The sequence below is a fragment of the Chiloscyllium plagiosum genome, unplaced genomic scaffold, assembly GCF_037043375.1.
Source record: "Chiloscyllium plagiosum isolate Xiang-an unplaced genomic scaffold, Cpla_swu_hap1 HiC_scaffold_3, whole genome shotgun sequence".
Taxonomy (NCBI): Eukaryota; Metazoa; Chordata; class Chondrichthyes; order Orectolobiformes; family Hemiscylliidae; genus Chiloscyllium; species Chiloscyllium plagiosum.
The window spans coordinates 151,772,112-151,791,102 of NW_028270141.1; the positions used below are offsets into that span (position 1 = coordinate 151,772,112).

The following is an 18,991-nucleotide window of genomic DNA, read 5'->3' on the forward strand; positions in this document are numbered from 1 at the left end:
TATATGGGAATACCATCACCTGCAAGTTCCCCTCTATGCCAAACACTGCCTGACTTAGAAATATATCACCATTCTTTCATTGTAACTGGGTCAAAGACCTGGAGTTCCCTTCCAGTGGCATTGTGGGTCAACCCTACAGCATATGAACTGCAAAGGTTCAAGAAGGCAACTCGCTACTACCTTCTTAAGGGTAACTAGAGTCTGACAAGAAAAATGCTTGTCAGACAGCAAGGTCCGCATTTCACAAGTGAATTAAAAAAAACTGAAGTTCAGCAGCTATACAGTGTTACTGGTGAATGAGGCCAGCTCAGTCAATGGAACCCCCTGTGGGATGGATACCTAAGTCAGGCTGCTACTTATCAACAGCAGCTCTGCCTGCAACACCGCCTTCTCCAGTCTATCCTTTTCCATCACTATTTTAAAACTAATAAAATCATGGTCACAGCCCCAAAGTGTTCCCCCACTGCCACCTCAGTCACTTTCCCTGCCTTATTTTCCATGAATAGGTTACATTTTGCACCTTCTCTTGAAGGTACATACACCTACTGAATCAGAAAACTTTCTTGTACACACCTAACAATTCTTCTTCATCTAAACCCTTAACACTGTGGCAGTCGAAAGTCTTTGTTGTAAGTTAAAATCCTGTACTCTGTTATTCTTACATATCCCTAAGATCTCCTAAAAATTTGTTTCTTAATTTCCCGCTGACTCTTGGGGGAGGTCTGTAGTACACACTTTCCTCTGCTTGAATATGTTGCTCCTTAGGTCCCTTTTAAATTTGGCCCCTCTCACCATAAACCTACGCTTTCTCATTTTGGATTCCCCCACCATGGGGAAAGGACCTTGTCTATTTATCCTACCCATGCTCCTCGTGATTGTATAAACCTTTATAAAATCAGCCTCCGTCGCTCCAGGGAAAACAGCCCCAGCCTGTTCAGCCTCACCCTATAGCTGAAACCCTCCAACCCTGGCAACATTCTTGTAAATCTTTTCTGAACCCTTTCAAGTTTCACAATATCCTTCCTATGGGAGGGAGACCAGAATTGAACACAGTATTCTAAAGTGGCTTAACCAATGTCCTGTACAGCCGCAACATTACCTCCTAACTCCTCTCTTCAATGCATTGATCAATAAAGACAAGCACGTCAAACACCTTCTTCACTATCCCATCTACCTGTGACTCCACTTTCAAGGAACTATGAACCTATACTCCAAGGTCTCTTTGTTCAGCAACATTCCCCAGGACCTTGCCATCAGTGTATTAAGTCCTGAGGTAACCTTCTTCGCTGTCCACTACACCTCCAATGTTGGTGTTATCTGCAACCTTATGTCGTGGAAATTAAATCAACTTGACTCAACTGTTAGCAAGAGCAAAGAAAGGAGCTTTATTTAAATTATGCAGAATTGACCCAGTACATTCAGCTGGATGCCTCAATGTAAGGGGTACCTGAGCATTGTTCAGATACTTGCCTTATACTGTTTCTTATCATGCTGTCAAGGGCAAAGACTTGGAAAACTCAAGTTGTTATTCTCTCATCCCCTGGTCTTGGACATAATAGTTCTTCAGCTTTTGCTGAGTTCAACTGTCGCAAGGTCGAGTTGAACGTTTACAAAATTCAAGCAGAGACAAGCTGGCTGCAAACCTCATCAAAGTATTGTTTACAAAGCTCAGCACAGCATTAAATTTTAGAAAAGCATTGTCTTTCAAATTTCACAGTAAATGGATAATTTTCCATTACACCTCCAATGTCCGCATCCAAATCATTTCTATAAATGACTAACAGCAGTGACCCAGCATCGATCCTTGTGACACTCCATTGGTTACAGGCCTCCAGTCTGAAAGGCAATCCTCCACCGCCACCCTCTCTCTTCTACCTTCAAGCCAGTTCTGTATTGAAATAACTAGTTCTCCCTCTATTCTGTGTGATTCTGTTTGCCGAGCTGGGAATTTGTGTTGCAGACATTTCGTCCCCTGTCTAGGTGACATCCTCGGTGCTTGGGAACCTCCTGTGAAGCGCTTCTGTGATCTTTCCTCCAGCATTTATAGTGGTTTGAATCTGCCGCTTCCGGTTGTCAGCTCCAGCTGTCCGTTGCAGTGGTCGGTATATTGGGTCCAGGTCGATGTGCTTATTGATTGAATCTGTGGATGAGTGCCATACCTCTAGGAATTCCCTGGCTGTTCTCTGTTTGGCTTGTCCTATAATAGTAGTGTCGTTCCAGTCGAATTTATGTTGCTTGTCATCTGTGTGTGTGGCTACTAAGGATAGCTGGTCGTGTTGTTTCGTGGCTAGTTGGTATTCATGGATACCATGAACACCAACTAGCCCCGAAACGACACGACCAGCTATCCTTAGTAGCCACACACACACATGACAAGCAACATGAATTCGACTGGGACGACACTACTATTATAGGACAAGCCAAACAGAGAACAGCCAGGGAATTCCTAGAGGCATGGCACTCATCCACAGATTCAATCAATAAGCACATCGACCTGGACCCAATATACCGGCCACTGCAGCGGACAGCTGGAACTGACAACCGGAAGCGGCAGATTCAAACCACTATAAATGCCGGAGGAAAGATCACAGAAGCGCTTCACAGGAGGCTCCCAAGCACTGAGGATGTCACCTAGACAGGGGACGAAATGTCTGCAACACAAATTCCCAGCTCGGTGAACAGAACCACAACAACGAGCACCCGAGCTACAAATCTTTTCACAAACTTTGAATTCTGTGTGATCTAATCTTGCTAACCAATCTGCCATGAGGAACCTTGTTGAATGCCTTTCTGAAGTCCATATAGATTACGTCCACTGCTCTGCCCTCATCAATCATTTTTGTTACTTCTTCAAAAAAACTTAGTCAAGTTCATGAGACACAATTTCCCATGCACAAAGCCATATTGACTATCCCTAATCAAGTCCTCGCCTATAAAAATACATCTAAATCCTGTCCCTCAGTATTCCCTCCATCAACTTGCCTAGCACCAATGTCAGGCTAACCGGTCTATAGTTCACTAGCTTTTCCTTACCTTATTCTTAAATATTGACAAATCAGCCAACCTCTAGTCTTCCAGCATCTCTCCTGTGGCAATCGATGATACAAATATCTCAGCAAGCCAGGCAGCATCAGGAAGTGGAGAAGTTGACTTTTCACGTGTAATTTTTCTTCAGGACTGGAGGTGGGTGTAGGGGGAGCTGCAGATAAAGGGGGTAGTCAGGGCAGAGTGGTGAAATGGGGAGAGACGAAGATAGGTAGAGGGTATGACCTGATTGGTCAATGGGAGGAATGAATCTGGTTGGTGGCAGGGAGCAGTCGAAGGGAGGGGGAGGGGCTGGGAAGGAAGTCGGGTGATGGGAAGGGAAGTCTTTCAAACATTGTAACTGTACCTGCTTCCACCATTTTTTTTAGATTAGATTCCCTACAGTGTAGAAACAGGCCCTTTGGCCCAACAAGCCAACACTGACCCTCCAAAGAGTAACCCACCCAGACCCATTTCCCTCTGACAAATGCACATAACACGAAGGGCAATTTAGCATGGCCAATTCACCTGACCTGCACATCTTTGGACTGTGGGAGGAAACTGGAGCACCCAGAGGAAACCCGGGTAGACACGGGGAGAATGCAAACTCCACACAGACAGTCGCCTAAGGCTGGAATCAAACTTGGGTCCCTGGCACTGTGAGGCAGCAGTGCTAACCACTGAGCTACCACGCCAACCCATATAAATTGGATGGGCCAAATGACATCTTTCTACATGTAACAAATCTCTGATTCTGGAAGCAAAGTGAAACACCATTACTGGTGGTATGTCGATAAAATGTGGAGCTGGAAAAACACAGCAGGCCAGACAGTATAAGAGGAGCAGGAAAGTCTACAATGTGTTACAGATCAGCCATGGTGAATTGAATTGAATTGAATTGAATTTATTGTCATGTATACCAAGGCACAGTGAAAAGCTTTGTCTTGCGAGCAATACAAGCAGATCACAGAGTTAAGTAGCATAAATAGTAAATAATAGATATAAACAACAGCAAAAACAAAAACATAGGTACAGGCAAATGTTAAGAGTTTGTAAGTCCATTCAGTATTCGAACAACAGTTGGGTAGAAACTGTTACAGAAACCGGCTGGTGCGTGTGTTCAGGCTTCTGTACCTTCTCCCCGATGGTAGAGGTTGTAGAAAAACATTGCCAGGGTGGGACGGATCTTTAAGAATGCTAGTGGCCTTTCCTTGACAGCGGGCCTGGTAGGTGGATGTTGTAGCTGGGAGGTTGGCCTTTGTGATTGTCCAGGCAGAGTTCACCACTCTCTATAACCATCTCCGATCTTGAATGATCCATTTGCCATACCAGGTAGTGATACATCCAGACAGAATGCTCTCGATGGCGCACCTATAAAGGTTGGCAAGGGTATTCGGTGTCATGCCAAATTTTCTCAGCTGCCTGAGGAAGAAGAGACGTTGTTGGGCCTTTGTAACCAGTGCGTCCTCATGAAGAGTCCAAGACAGCTTGTTGTTGATGACTACTCCAAGGAGCTTGACAATCTCCACTCGTTCCACCTCTGTGCTGTTAATGTTTAGGGGGCATGAATAACATCCTGCCGAAAGTCAATAATGAGTTCCTTGGTTTTGCTGGCATTGAGAGGTTGTTCTCAGTGCAACATTTTTCCAGATCTTCCACCTCTCGTAGTCTATAGTCTGTTTCGTCGTCATCTGAGATTCGACTGACCATGGTGGTGTCATCAGCAAACTGGTATTTAGCGACGCAGTCATGGGTATACAGTGAATACAGTACGAGGCTGAGTACACACCCCTGGGGGGCTCCAGTGTTGAGTGTTAGTGAGGATGAATTATTGTCCCCAATCTTCTGGAAACTGAGGATCCAGTTGCAGAGAGTGGGGCTTAGTCTGAGATCACTAAGTTTAATAATCAATCTCAAGGGATAATCGTGTTGAAGGCTGAACTGTAGCTGTTCTTGGTGTCAAGATGTTCTAGGGAGGAGTGAAGGGCAAGTGATATGGCATCTGACGTGGATCAGTTGGTCCGATAGACAAATTGGAGTAGGTCAAGAGGAGTGGGGAGGCTGGAGTTGATTAATGCCATGACCAGCCTTTCAAAGCACTTTATGACCACCGAAGTTAGGGCCACTGGGCAGTAGTCATTGAAGCATGCGACATGAGCCCTCTTAGGCACAGGGATGATGTTGGCCGTCTTGAAACAGACAGGGACCTGCTGCAGGGAGAGGTTGAAGATGTCCGAAAAGACCTCTGTCAGTTGATCTGCGCATGCTCTGAGTGGTCCCATCGCTTCCCTTGGATTCACACAAAGGAAAACTGATCTGACCTCTGATGCAGTGACTGTTGGGATAAGATCATCAGGACTTGTCGGAATAGGTGTTATCTCTCTGCTCAAAGCGAGCATAGAAGGCGTTGAGACGATCTGGGAGGAATCTGTCATCGTCTGCTATCTTGCACTGTCTCTTTTTAGAACCTGTGATGTTATTCAGTCCTTGCCATAGGCATCGGGTGTCAGTCTGGGTCTCTAGTTGGATCGGTATTGGTCCTTGGCTGTCTTAATGGCTCTGCAAAGGTCATGCTTGGATTCCTTATATGTGATGGGTCTCCTGATCTGAAGGCCTCACGCCTGGTTTTTAGCAGGTTCTGTATGTCCTGATTCATCCAGGGTTTCCTCGGTATGCAGTCCTCCACATTGGTATGGTACATCACAAGGAGCTGAATCTACTTCTGTTTCCATACTGTTTGCTGTGGCAGTTGTGCATGATAAATGAGAAGCAGCAGAAAATATCTCTGGGATTGAATGTAAAGAAAAATAATGGAAATTTAAATATGCAGCAGGGTTGAGTATATTTAAAGGCAGAAACAACAGCCAAATAGAGTCATAGAGATGTACAGCACAGAAACAGACCCTTCGGTCCAACTCATCCATGCCTACCAGATATCCTGACCTAACCTAGTCCCATTTGCCAGGACTTGTCCCATATCCCTCCAAACCCTTCCTATTCATCTAGATGCCTTTTAAATGTTGCAATTATACCAGCCTCCACCACTTCCTCTGGCAGCTCATTCAATACCTATTGTGTGAAAAAGTTGTCCCTTATGTCCCTTTTAAATCTTTACCTTCTTACCCTAAACCTGTGCCCTCTTGTTCTGGACTCCCCCACCCCAGAGAAAAGACCTTGTCTATTTATCCTATCCATGCCCCTCATGATTTTGTAAACCTCTATAAGGTCACCTCTCAGCCTCCAACGCTCCGCAGAAAACAGCCCCAGCCTATTCAGCCTCTCCCTCTAGCTCAAAATCCTCTAACCCCGACAACATCCTTGTAAATCTTTTCTGAATCCTTTCAGGTTTCACAACATCTTTCCAATAAGTTTCACGATATCCTTCCGATTAAGAGGAGACCAGATTTGCACGTAATATTCCAAAACTAACCAATGTCTTGTACAGCAGCAACATGACCTCCTAACTCCTGTACTCAATACTCTGACCAATAAAGGAAAGCATATCAAACACCTTATTCACTGTCCTAACTACCTGCGACCCCACTTTCAAGGAGCTATGAACCTGCACTCCAAGATCTCTTTGTTCAGCAACACTCCCTTGGACCTTCCCATTAAGTGTATAAGTCCTGCTAAGAATTGCTTTTCCAAAATGCAGCGCCTCACATTTATTTAAATTAAACTCCATCTGCTACTTCTCAGCCCATTGGCCCATCTGATCAAGATCCTGTTGTAATCTGAGGTAACCTTCTTCGCTGTCCACTACACCTCCAATGGTCTGTTTCCATGCTACGTGTCTCTATTACTCTAAGTAGGAGATCAGAATTGCATGCAATATTCTAAAAGTGGGTGAGCCAATGTCCCGTACATCCGCAACATGACCTCCCAACTCCTGTACTCAATTAGATTACTTACATTTAGATTAGATTAGATTAGATTACTTACAGTGTGGAAACAGGCCCTTCGGCCCAACAAGTCCACACCGACCCGCCGAAGCGTAACCCACCCATACCCCTACATTTACCCCTTTACCTAACACTACGGGCAATTTAGCATGGCCAATTCACCTGACTTGCACATCTTTGGAGTGTGGGAGGAAACCGGAGCACCCGGAGGAAACCCACGCAGACACGGGGAGAATGTGCAAACTCCACACAGTCAGTCGCCTGAGGCGGGAATTGAACCCGGGTCTCTGGCGCTGCGAGGCAGCAGTGCTAACCACTGTGCCACCGTGCCACCCACAAATACTCTGACCAAATAAGGAAAGCATACCAATTGCCTTCTTCACTATCCTATCTACCTGCGACTCCACTTTCAAGGAATTATGAACCTGGACTCCAAGGTCTCTTTGTTCAACAACACTCCCTAGGACCTTACCATTAAGTGTATAAGTTTTGCAACATTTGCTTATTTGCTAAGATTTGCTTTCCTAAAATGCAGCACCTCGCATTTATCTAAATTAAACTCCATCTGCCACTCCTCAGGCCATTGACCCATCTGATCAAGATTCTGTTGTAATCTGAGGTAACCTTATTTGCTGTCCACTGCACTCCAATTTTGGTGTCATCTGCAAACTTACTAACTATACCTCTTATCCTCACATCCAAATCATTTATATAAATGATGAAAAGTAGTGGACCCAGCACCAATCCTTGTGGCACTCCAGTGGTCACAGGCCTCCAATCTGAAAAGCAATCCTCTGTCTTCTACCTTGGAGCCAGTTCTGTATCCAAATGGCTAGTTCTCCTTGTATTCCATGAGATCTAACCTTGCTCACCAGTGTCCCATGGGGAACCTTGTTGAATGCCTTACTGAAGTCAATATAGATCATGTCCACTGCTCTGCCCTCATCAACCCTCTTTGTTACTTCTTCAAAAAACTCAATAAAGTTCATGAGACATGATTTCCCACGCACAAAGCCATGTTGACTATCCCTAATCAGTTCTTACCTTTCCAAATATGTGTAAATCCTGTCTCTCTGGATTCCGTCCAACAACTTGCCCACCACCGATGTCAGGCTCATCGGTCTATAGGTCCCTGGCTTGTCCTTACCACCTTTCTTAAATAGTGGTTCCACGTTTGCCAACCTCCAATCTTCCAGCATCTCTCCTCTGACTATCGATGATACAAATATCTCAGCAAAAGGCCCAGCAATCACTTCTCGAGCTTCCCGCAGAGTTATAGCATCAGGTCCTGCCGATTTATCCACCTTTATGCATTTCAAGACACCCTGCAGGTCCTCCTCTGTACTATGGACATTTTTTCAAGATGTCAGATGAAAGTAGATACTGCAGATGCTGGAGATTGAGTCAAGATTAGAGTCACTCCTGATGAAGGGCTTTTGCCTGAAATGTCAATTTTACTGCTCCTCGGATGCTGCCTGACCTGCTGTGCTTTTCCAGCACTACACTAATCTTGACATTTCTCAAGATGTCACCATCTATATCCCTACATTCTATATCTTCCATGTCCTCCTCCAGAGTAAACACTGATACAAATTACTTGTTTAGTATCTCCCCCATCTCTTGCGGCCATACAAAGGCTGTTTTGCTGAACTTTGAGGTGCCCTATTCTCTCCCTGGTTACCCTTAATGTATTTGTAAAAACCCTACGGATTTTCCTTAATCATATTTGCCAAAGCTATCTCAAATCCCCTTTTTGTCCTCCATTCAAGGCTGAGATATAAATTTTTAATCACTCAGGAAATCAAGGATTTTGAAGGCAGGAAAGTGGAATGAGATCAACATGACCTCACCAAATGGAGGAGCAGATTCGGTGGGTCGACTGCCCTACATCTTTTCCTGTGTCTTATGGGGCATGGAATACGTCTGTACAACAATATTTTGGAATGTATTAACAAGATTGGATGAAGTTAACACAGGTTTATGAAGGCAAATCATGCTTAACAAAATCTACTGGAGTTTTGTTTTGAGGATGTAACTGGTTGAATAGATAAGAACCGGGACTGTGGTGTACTTGGATTTTGCAAAACTTTGGAAGGTGCCATGGAAGAGATTATTGAGCAATGTTAGTGCATGAGATAAGGCAAACAAAGGGCGGCACGGTGGCTCAGTGGTTCATAGCGCTAAGGACCTGGGTTCGATTCCACCCCCTAGGGCAACCCACTGTGTGGAGTAGGCACATGATCCCCGTGTCTGCATGGGTTTCCTCCAGTTTCCTCCCACAGCCCAAAGATGTGCACATTAAGTGGACTTGCTATGCTAAACCTCCCACTCACTGAGGATGAACGATCAGTCCTCAGCAAAGGACTCACCTTCATCCCCCTCCGTCCAAGCATCAATGAATTTAATATACGCCGTGACATCAAACAATTCTTCCGTCGCCTCCGCCTCCGAGCTTACTTTCACAATCAGGATTCCCGCCCACCTTCCGAGGACCCCTTCGCCCACCTCCAACACACTGCATCCACCTGGACACCCCGCGCTGGCCTATTACCTGCCCTCGACCTCTTCATTTCCAACTGCTGCCGGGACATTAACCGCCTCAACCTGTCGACCCCCCTCCCCCACTCCAATCTCTCACCCTCACAAAGCGCAGCCCTCGAATCCCTCTGCTCTAATCCCAACCTCACCATTAAGCCAGCAGATAAAGGGGGCGCAGTGGTAGTCTGGCGCACTGACCTCTACACCGCTGAAGCCAAACGCCAACTCGAGGACACCTCTTCCTACTGCCCTCTCAACCATGACCCCACCCCCCATCACCAAACCATCATCTTCCAGACCATACAGAATCTCATCACCTCAGGAGATCTCCCACCCACAGCTTCCAACCTCATAGTCCGGGAACCCCGCACTGCCCGGTTCTACCTCCTTCCTAAGATTCACAAGCCTGACCACCTTGGCCGACCCATTGTCTCAGCATGCTCCTGCCCCACTGAACTCATCTCTACCTACCTCGACACTGTCCTATCCCCCCTAGTCCAGGAACTCCCCACATACGTTCGAGACACCACCCACGCCCTCCACCTCCTCCAAGACTTCCGTTTCCCCGGCCCCCAACGCCTCATCTTCACCATGGATATCCAATCCCTCTACACCTCCATCCGCCATGACCAGGGCCTCCAAGCCCTCCGTTTTTTTCCTCTCCAGACGTCCCCAACAGTACCCTTCCACCGACACTCTCATTCGTTTGGCCGAACTGGTCCTCACCCTTAACAATTTCTCCTTTGAATCCTCCCACTTCCTCCAGAACCAAAGGGGTAGCCATGGGCACACGTATGGGCCCCAGCTATGCCTGTCTCTTTGTTGGCTACGTAGAACAGTTGATCTTCCGTAATTACACCGGCACCACTCCCCACCTCTTCCTCCGCTACATTGATGACTGCATTGGCGCCACCTCGTGCTCCCGTGAGGAGGTTGAGCAATTCATCAACTTCATCAACACATTCCACCCTGACCTTAAATTTACCTGGACCATCTCTGACAACTCCCTCCCCTTCCTGGACCTCTCCATCTCCATTAGTGACGACCGACTTGACACTGACATTTTTTACAAACCCACCGACTCCCACAGCTACCTGGATTACACCTCTTCCCACCCTATCTCTTGCAAAAATGCCATCCCGTATTCCCAATTCCTGCGCCTCCGCCGTATCTGCTCCCAGGAGGACCAGTTCCACCGTAGAACACACCAGATGATCTCCTTCTTTAGAGACCGCAATTTCCCTTCCCACGTGGTTAAAGATGCCCTCCAACGCATCTCGTCCACATCCCACACCTCTGCCCTCAGACCCCACCCCTCCAACCGTAACAAGGACAGAACGCGCCTGGTGCTCACCTTCCACCCTACAAACCTCCGCATGAACCAAATCATCCACCGACATTTCCGCCACCTCCAAAAAGACCCCACCACCAGGGATATATTTCCCTCCCCACCCCTTTCCGCCTTCCGCAAAGACCGTTCCCTCCGTGACTACCTGGTCAGGTCCACGCTTCTCCACGACCCACCCTCCCATCTGGCACTTTCCCCTGCCACCGCAGGAACTGTAAAACCTGTGCCCACACCTCCTCCCTCACCTCCATCCAAGACCCTAAAGGAGCCTTCCACATCCATCAAAGTTTTACCTGCACATCCACTAATATCATTTATTGTATCCGTTGCTCCCGATGCGGTCTCCGCTACATTTGGGAGACTGGGCGCCTCCTAGCAGAGCGCTTTAGGGAACATCTCCGAGACACGCGCACCAATCAACCACACCGCCCTGCAGCCCAACATTTCAACTCCCCCTCCCACTCTGCCGAGGACATGGAGGTCCTGGGCCTCCTTCACCTCCGCTCCCTCACCACCAGGCGCCTGGAGGAAGAACACCTCATCTTCCGCCTCGGAACACTTCAACCCCAGGGCATCAATGTGGACTTCAACAGCTTCCTCATTTCCCCTTAACCCACCTCATCCTAGTTTCAAACTTCCAGCTCCACACTGTCCCCTTGACCTGTCCGGACTTGTCCGACCTGCCTAGCTCCTTTTCCACCTATCCACTCCACCCTCTCCTCCCTGACCTATCACCTTCATCTCCTCCCCCACTCACCTATTGTACTCTATGCTACTCTCTCCCCACCCCCACCCTCCTCTAGCTTATCTCTATGCTTCAGGCTCTCTGCCTTTATTCCTGATGAAGGGCTTTTGCCCGAAACGTCGATTTTGCTGCTCGTCAGTTGCTGCCTGAATTGCTGTGCTCTTCCAGCACCCATGATCCAGAATCTGGTTTCCAGCATCTGCAGTCATTGTTTTTACCTAAATTGCCCATAGTGTTTAGTGATGTGTAGGTTAAGTGCATTAGCCATGGGAAATGTCAGATTACAGGGAAAGGGGGTGGGATGCTCTTCGGAGGGTTGGTGTGGCCTTGTTAGGCTGAATGGCCTGTTTCTGCACTGTCAAGATTCTATAGTTAATACATTGCATGAATTCTGACAGGGAGGAAACAGGAAGAGAGAATAATTGGGTCTTTTTCCAAGTGGCAGGCAGTGACTAGTGAGGTATGAAAAGGACCCAATACTTGGGTCCTGGCTGTTCATTAGAATAAAGAAGAATAAATAACAAAATAGCACAGGATCAGGCTCTTTGGCCCTCCAAGCCTGCACTGACACATTTTGCCCTTCCATACTAAACGCGTCTTCACGTATAGGATCTGTATTCCTCTATTCCCTTGTCTTGGTCCAAGAGCTTCTTGAATGCTGCTATTGTGCCTGCATCCATCACCTCCTCAGACAGTGCAATCCAGACACTCACCAGCCTTTTTGTGAAATATATGCCTCGCACATTTCTTTTAAATGTCCCCCCACCTTGAACCTGTGTCCCCTAGTAACTGACTCCTCCACCCTGGGATAAAGCCTCATGCTTTCCACTCTACCTCTGCCATTCACAATCTTATAAACTTCTATCAGGGGTGCCCCTCAACCTTGTGGGTTCTTGTGAAAACAACCCCAGCTATCCAATATTTCCTCATCGCTAATATTCCCCCATACCAGACATCCTGGTAAACCTATTCTGTACCTCCTCCAAAGCATCCAAATCTTTCTGGTAGTGTCGAGACCGGAACTATATGCAATAAATCCAAGTGTGGCATAACTAAAGTTCTATAAAGCAGAGACTGAACAATAGTTCACAACTAGCAAGCCCAAAATGAAGCTGATATATGAGGGGAGGCTTGTGGAGGAGAGAACAATCACTCCATTCCAAATCAGAAATGCTGAAATCTCGTCATTTGTTCTGCTTCTCCCCTCCCCCATCCTCTTTTATCCAGAGTCCCATTTAAGGGCTTACCAGCTGTCAGGGAAAATCCACAATTAAGATGTTAAGTTGCCTTTTCAGAAATGCTGACAGACTTTAATGAGGTGGGGGAGGGGGAGGGAAGAGAATATATATAATTGTTTGGGAGACCACCCTTTGTGGTAATGATACATATTCATAAGCTCTTGTCTATTGAATGGAGAATGTTGAAGCACTGGTCTGTACACCTTGGGAGCCTGTGTTCAAGTTACATGAATTGTCACACAGACAGAACCAAAGAATCTCCTCTGGAGTGGGAGGGGTGGGTTTCTCGATAGTGCATGCAGTTATACAGCAGTGGTTCAGTACTGGTCTCTCTCTCTCTCTCTCTCCTACTCCAGTCTAAACAAGTGAAGATAAAGGCAATGGGTCGTAGAACTGCAAAGGGTATATGGAAAAGGTTTAAACCTGCCTCAATCCAGTGCTCTTTAGCTGATTATTTTCAATGGATTAATGAATATGAAAAATACATCATTGTTTGTAATATGCTTTGATATCTCATGATTTTGAAAGGTGCTATATAAACACAAGTCTTTCTTGCTATAATTATAAGAAAAACAGTGCCCCAAAATCCCAGTGGTAATGAAGTTAAATCCAACTTGTATTACATCATCTACACAATAAGATTTGGTTGGTGTGTCATCCTGTAGTCCCCCCCCAGTCAAAACAAAATGCTCAGAGACACAGTATAGTTTTACCTCCATCTTTATTTCAGGCCCTGGAGGGAGAGGGAATGATTGCCCATGTCCACAGAGTCATGAGTTCACAGTCTTTGGTGGAACCACAGTTTCTCAATGAACTATATAGTCATTTTACAGGGAGGAGCATCCAGATAAGGCAACATACATATTAATTGGGTGACCATTACAATCAGCGAGTGTCAATATTAAAGATTAAGCCATCTGCTGTTACACAATGAATAACTGGATTCATATGATGAATACTTTTCACCTTGTTGAAAGACATTAGGTACTGAATGATTAGATTAGATTAGATTACTTACAGTGATTAGATTAGATTAGATTAGATTAGATTACTTACAGTGTGGAAACAGGCCCTTCGGCCCAACAAGTCCACACCGACCCGCCGAAGCGCACCCACCCAGACCCATTCCCCTACATTTACCCCTGCACCTAACACTACAGGCAATTTAGCGTGGCCAATTCACCTAACCTGCACATTTTTGGAGTGTGGGAGGAAACCGGAGCACCCGGAGGAAACCCACGCAGACACGGGGAGAATGTGCAAACTCCACACAGTCGGTCGCCTGAGGCGGGAATTGAACCCGGGTCTCTGGCGCTGTGAGGCAGCAGTGCTAACCACTGTGCCACCGTGCCGCCCACAATGCTACCATATCTTGTTAAATGGCTGTACATAATTTGTTTTTCTACCTTGTTAACCCATTACCCTTGCCTGCAGCACTCCATTGTTAACTGTAAGTTCGTATCTGATCTGAGTCATGCTCAGCTGAACCTCATGTTTCACAAACCTCAAGCCATAACTCTTTCCCTGCCTGCTTATGCCCAATACACATTCTCATTCCCTCCTTTTATCATTTCATGATAACCGATGGCATTACCAGTTTTCATAAGACTGACAGCCAGTATTTGGGCAAGTTATTGATACACAACATTCAATGATTATAACAAAAATTACTAGTCCATTACAGTAATTAGAGTTTGGAGAATCCTCCCATGTGGAATAAAATTACCAGTAAAGTTCTTAAATCCGCAGTCGTTAGTGACCACTCCATCCCCTCCAAGTCGAGTGAAAATGAGCCAGTTCTCCAAAATCTCCTTCAGTAAAGTCCAACCTGAAAACAGAATCCAGCCTGTCCTTGCACACCACTCCACAGAGAAATCGGATTTCTTGAATACGCTGTTAAATGCTTCAGAAAACTGACGAGACTTCCATCCTTGCGGAGATGCTTCAGATGGAGGATACCAGCACATCTGAGCGTGCAGTGCAGCAGCTACAGCAGTAGGACAGGTGAATGCAGCATTCTTTGCTTCTGCTCTGCTGTTAATGTAACAAAACCAACTATTGTTGTAATGTTAGCTTGATCAGAGAACCTTCATATCCCTTAAGTGATTGAAAGAGAAGGTAAAGCACATGTGGTTTAATGTCCATATGAAGGCCACTGACAAAAAGCATACCAACCTCCTCTTTACTGTTTTCCTATCTTCTTCGCTTTTCATGCTCATGACTGGGGGGCTGATTGAATCTGTTGGATCAGGTTGTGGAGGGGTGAGCGGTAGTGCGAAGGAATGCTTTACCTGTGAATGGAGAAACTCCAGAGAAAATGTTAGCTGCTGAAAATATCTTTGCAATTCCGGTCTCATTCCCTCCTTGCCAAGGTGGTTATCAGTATAAAGACAGTCACACATTTAACTGCACTAAATTGTGTCTGCCTATGTCAACATTCTTTGAATTCTTCAAATCTGTTACTCTGTTCACTACTTATGACATTATCAAGTTTTATGCAATCCATAAACTTCTAAATTTTACTGCCTAAACAATTCAGTCAATTATAAACAATAATCAATGGTCCTAAAATTAAACCCTCGGCAGAACCTCATTCAGGTTATTCAAAATTTATTTTCCTTTTAACAAATTGATATTTGGCTAATGTGAAAACTGTCAGGAAAATTATTTTCAGAATCTGGAACAGCAAGAAGACAACAAACTGTTTCCTGTGCATTAGCAATTGAAGAGACAGTATCAGTTCAGATTCAAATCTCAAATATTCATGGCAAACAAATACTGAATATTTTAAAATATGTTCTCCAAATGAAACTTCCCAAATAAAATAGTCGGAATTACTTTGGTAGCGATCAACATTTTTTGAACTTGCAATATAAAGAGGGCCAATGAAGTCTTGACAATAATTAACCAAATTTAAACAGCTCAGCCTAAAGTTCTAATATTCTCTAGAAAATCTTAACAAAATCTAAAACATCAAACTAAAAATGCACTCTTCTTTTTGTAAACACTCTGCATTGAAAACACAGCAGCAAAGATATTATAATACAATACTCTCATCTGGCTAAAACATGACCACTGACCCAACTGTTCCTTTTTAAACAGGCATTGTAGAATTTGAAACAAATCAGGGGCTCAAGGCACTCAATTTGCTTTAAGGTTACAAGTTTGATAACTTTAAAAAGGACATAATGTTGTACAAATTCAATGTAAAAACAAAATCTGCCCCATTACACAGCCCACAAAACACATTGAATTGACAGCCTGATTTAAATAAGGCAAAACAATTACTTATAAAAGATTTTCTGAACCAGTTTTTTTAAACCAAATTTTTAAACATCAAACACTCTCATTATGGCACAATTTACATTTCCTTTTTCAACCCAAGTATTAGTATAGCCTTAATTTCAGCGTTTCTCATTTTAAAATTTATTCTTGCATTCTCTCACTGAAATTATACTTATAAAAAGAGAAAACGCTCACAGTAGACCACATGGTGCTGCAATCCAAGCCACTCTCTTCCCCCAGAACAAAGACTCACAGAGTCTCAAATTTCACCACTAGGGTGACCCCTTTCTCACTTTACTCCTCACTGGGCCTTGAACTGCACTTAAACACAGAGAACCCAAATCCCAATTAAACACAGAAAACTCAATTCCCACTTGAATACAGAAAACTCGAACCCCAGTTAAACCCAGAGTGGTCTAATCCCAATTAAACATAGAAAACTCAAATCCCGATTAAACACAGAACTCAAACCTTGCTTAAACACAGAGCTTGAAGCTGACTTAAACACCGAAAGCTCAAACCTCAAATGGAGCACCCGAAACTCACGTAAACACAAAGGCTCAAACTTCAGCACAGTGCAGAGGACTTGAACCTCAAATCAACCCCACCCAGTAGATTCAAACCCCAATACCTCGTAGAGGACTTGAACCTCAATCAAACCCACCCCTAGGGACTTCAACCCCAGTACTGTGCAGAGGACTCGAACCTCAGTCACACCACCTAACCCCAACACCCCAAGGGGACTCTAAACACAGTACCATGCAGAGGACTCGAACCTCAGTCACAGAGAGCTTGAACCACAACCAAACCCACCCCAGATGATCCAAACCCCAGTACCGCGCAGAGGACCTGAACCTCAACCAAACCCACCCAAGGGGACTTTAACCCCAGTACCACACAAAGGACTCAAACCTCAACAATCCCACCCCAGGGGACACTAACCCCAGTATCATGAAGAGGACTCAAACCTTTGCCTGCCAGCGCGCTTGCGAAACTGTGTCTCTTGACTGAACCAATTACCGTTAGAGGAATCCCTAGAATAGAGAGTGTTTGAATGAGGGGACCACCTCCAGCACACAGGAATATCAAGAGGGACCAAGGTTTAAAATCTTACCTTGTGGGCCCTCGAGACACCGATGTCCTGAGCGGCTGCTGACATCGTCCAATTGTAACTATCCATTTAGATCCTGTTGACTACGCCAATATTGTCATCCTGCTCCCCCGTCAGTCGAAGCAAAATGCTCAGAGACAGAGTGTAGTTTTCGCTCCTTCATCTTCATTCCAGGCTCTGGAGAGAGAGCGAACGATCACCATGTGCACAGAGACATGAATTCACGGTCTTCTCTGGAAGAACAGAGTCTCAATGAATTATTAGTCATTTTACAAGGGGGAGCAGCCAGATAAGGCAACATGCATATTGATTGGGTGATCATTACAATCAGCGAGTGTCAATAGTAAAGATTAAGCCTTCTGTTATTACACAATGAATAACTGGCTTCACATAATGAATACTTTTCACCTTGTTAACTGATGTAACATACACCTTGTTAAATGGCTCTACATAATTAATGCTTTTCCACCTTGTTAACCCATTACCCTTGCCTCCAGCACCCCATTGTTAACTGTAAGTTCTTATCTGATCTACTTCCTGCTCAGCTGACCCTCTTGTTTCACAAAACTCAAAACTTAACTCTTTCCCTATCTGTACTCAGCTGAACCTCCTGTTTCACAAAACTCAGAACCTAATTCTTTCGCTCTCTGCTTATACCCTATACACATTCTCAGGTGGGGAGTGAAATATTAATTAAATATCTGATTTATTTTTTATTCAATGTTAGATTGTTCAACACAGCAAGAACAGCTGACTGCCATGCCAACAATATTAATCTTAATGTTTTTGGGGAATGGCATTGTTCTGATTAAGTAAGATGGAACAGCTATCTGGTGTTAGTAGTTTTACATCTGAGATAGAATTATGGGTTTAGTCCAGAAAGTGAGATCAAACATCAAGTTGGATTCTCTGATGCAGGACTCTACTGAGGGAATGACACACAATTGACATCTGATCCATGGCCAGATAAAAATGATTCCATGGTAATATTTCAGAGAAGAGCAGGGATTTCTCCCTGTATTCTGGGCAATATTTATCGCTCAATCTATGTCACAAAAACAAATTAATTAGTTATTATCCCATTGCCATTGTTCCCTCATGGGCAGCAAGTTCCAGGTTATGAGATTCACTTTGAAAAAAAAAGTTCATCCTCTGATCCCCTTTCATCTCTTTCTCAAAACTTTAAACCTATGCCTCCAAGTAGTTGTACCATCACGTAGCTTTCTTTAGCTATCTTATTCCAATCTGACATAATTGTGTGCACCTCTATCAAACTGATCCTCAATCGTAGCTCCAAGGAAGAAAATCCCAGCATCTCTGACCAAAGTTGTCGTTAAATTTTCTCATCTTTGAAACCATTGTGGTAGATTTCCCACGCATATCTTAAGAACCTTCACATGGTGACAGTTAAGAATAGAATGCAGTGCTTTATTTGTGTCTTAACTAGCATTTTAGAAGGTTCAGAATAGCTTTTCCCCTTAATGAAGTCCATGATCCCATGTGCATAACTAATCACCCTCTCTGACCTATCACCATAACCCCCCACCTACATCTACCTATCGTCTTCCCAGCTACTTCACTCCTAGCCCCACCCACACCCTCCTATTTATCTCTCAGCCCACTTTCCACCCCCCCCCCCCCCCCCTGTTTTTGATGAAGGACTTATGCCCAAAACATTGATTCTCCTGCTTGTTGGATGTTGCCTGACCTGCTGTGCTTTTTCAAAGACCACACTTTTTGACCCTCTCAAAACACTCCAGCTACATTCATTGGAGTTTGGAAGACTGAGAGGCGGCTTGG

At 44.9% G+C, this 18,991-nt stretch overlaps 1 protein-coding gene across 1 annotated transcript; it reads right to left on the minus strand.

Moving 5' to 3' along the window:
• Positions 1-4,958: 4,958 nt before the first annotated feature.
• Positions 4,959-17,422, minus strand: LOC148151785 (uncharacterized). The gene is made up of 4 exons (XM_087984434.1): positions 17,195-17,422; positions 14,971-15,101; positions 14,522-14,829; positions 4,959-5,809 (listed from the first exon to the last, which is right to left on the minus strand). The coding sequence occupies exons 1-4, from the start codon at positions 17,258-17,260 to the stop codon at positions 5,640-5,642; spliced, it is 675 nt and encodes a 224-aa protein (XP_087840560.1). The 5' UTR covers positions 17,261-17,422; the 3' UTR covers positions 4,959-5,639.
• Positions 17,423-18,991: the final 1,569 nt, after the last annotated feature.